The 1,486-nt window shown below is 52.6% G+C and overlaps 1 protein-coding gene across 1 annotated transcript in view; it reads right to left on the bottom strand.

Annotated features, from left to right (window-relative positions):
* Nucleotides 1–1,237, bottom strand: part of LOC105536199 (chymotrypsin-like elastase family member 2A) — a 14,159-nt gene extending 12,922 nt beyond the window's left edge. The window contains exons 1-2 of the mRNA XM_011975481.1: nt 1,203–1,237; nt 964–1,100 (exon numbers count right to left, since the gene is read on the bottom strand). Coding sequence (XP_011830871.1) covers nt 964–1,100; nt 1,203–1,237 — 172 coding nt within the window. The remainder of the gene's footprint in view (nt 1–963; nt 1,101–1,202) is intronic.
* Between the last annotated feature and the right edge of the window lie 249 nt (nt 1,238–1,486).

Raw genomic sequence — 1,486 nt, forward strand, 5'->3', positions numbered from 1 at the left:
TTCCTAGAATCTTCCAAACCTCTGGTGATTTCACAAGCGAAGGGTGGGAACTCTGTTCCTCTTGGTGGCTACAGTCATTGGATCTGTAACCCCTGGAGTTTATGTCAAAGGAGACCCGCCCTCTCTGAGCAGCAAGAGCGAATGGCACAGGGGACAGCTTTTGCCATGGGGCACGGAGGGTCTGATGAGGGCTCCAGGGGCCTCAGGTCACAGAGGAAAATTCTGTTCTGAACTCTATGGGCCACACAGAAGATGTCACATGGTCTCTGTAACTTTCTTTCCATCATAGGGACAGTGACAACAACTAACACACAGCACCTACCACATGCCAGGCACTGGTCTCCAGGCTTCCTGTGGATTATCTCCTTTAATCCTCTTGCCAACTCTGTGATGTAGCTGCTATTATTATGCCCCTTTTTTTTTTTTTTTTTTTTTTTTTTTTTTGAGACGGAGTCTCGCTTTGTTCCCCAGGCTGGAGTGCAGTAGGGAAATCTTGGCTCACTGCAACCTCCACTTCCCGGGTTCAAGTGATTTTCCTGCCGCAGCCTCCTGAGTAGCTGGGACTACAGACGCATACCTCCACACCCTGCTATTTTAAAAATATTTTTAGTAGAGACGGGGTTTCACCATGTTGGTCAGGATGGTCTCCTGACCTCAAGTCATCCACCCAGCAGGCCTCCCAAAGTGCTGGGATTACAGGCGTGAGCCAGGGAGCCCAACCAATTATTTGCATTTTACTTATGATAAAAATTTTGCATTGGAAAGACCTAGTAATGTGCCCAAGGTGTCACAGTCATGAAGTGGGAGAGCTGACATTTGAATCCAGGCAGGCATCAGCCTATGCCATCCCGTCTCTCCGAGGCAGCCACATACCCAGGGATGACAGGTGAGTGGCCCTGGCCAGACAGGGGTGACATCACCTCCCTTCCCTCCCAGGCCTGGGGGCTCCTGGCTCCCACTTACTCTGCAGCCTTCCCCAGCCCGTGACGTAGCGGGGGTACTTGTTGGCTAGAATGGTGCTGGAAGGAGGGAGGCAGGCCAGCTGGATCTTGTCGGTGAGGGAGACGGGGTTAGCCAGTTTGACCAGGGCAATGTTGTACCTGGGTCAGTGCAGAGGCAGAGCATGAGGACAGGGTTGACTTTTCCTGCCCTGTGGGGCTTTGGAGGGCTCTGAGACCTTGTCATCATTCCCTGTACGTTACCCCAGGTTGCTGTGACTGGCAGGGTCCCAGGGCATGTTTGAAAATGCAGAGGGCCTTGTTGAAAGGGGCAAAGTAGGAGAGATTGTATCCTCCAGGGACAGTCACAGGGTCCAAGCACTGTCACTGTGTCCCCAGGACTTGGCATGAAGTAGATACGTGCTCCGTGGACAGGGACCCTGCAGGCTTGACTGGCAGCAAACTCAGGTCACACTGGCAGTCTTTGCTTCTCCCTCCCCAGTTCACATCCCCACCCCAGACATCTTTGGAGCTGGTTCCACATCTAA

This window comes from Mandrillus leucophaeus, unplaced genomic scaffold (genome assembly GCF_000951045.1).
Source record: "Mandrillus leucophaeus isolate KB7577 unplaced genomic scaffold, Mleu.le_1.0 Scaffold1568, whole genome shotgun sequence".
In the NCBI taxonomy this organism is placed as follows: Eukaryota; Metazoa; Chordata; class Mammalia; order Primates; family Cercopithecidae; genus Mandrillus; species Mandrillus leucophaeus.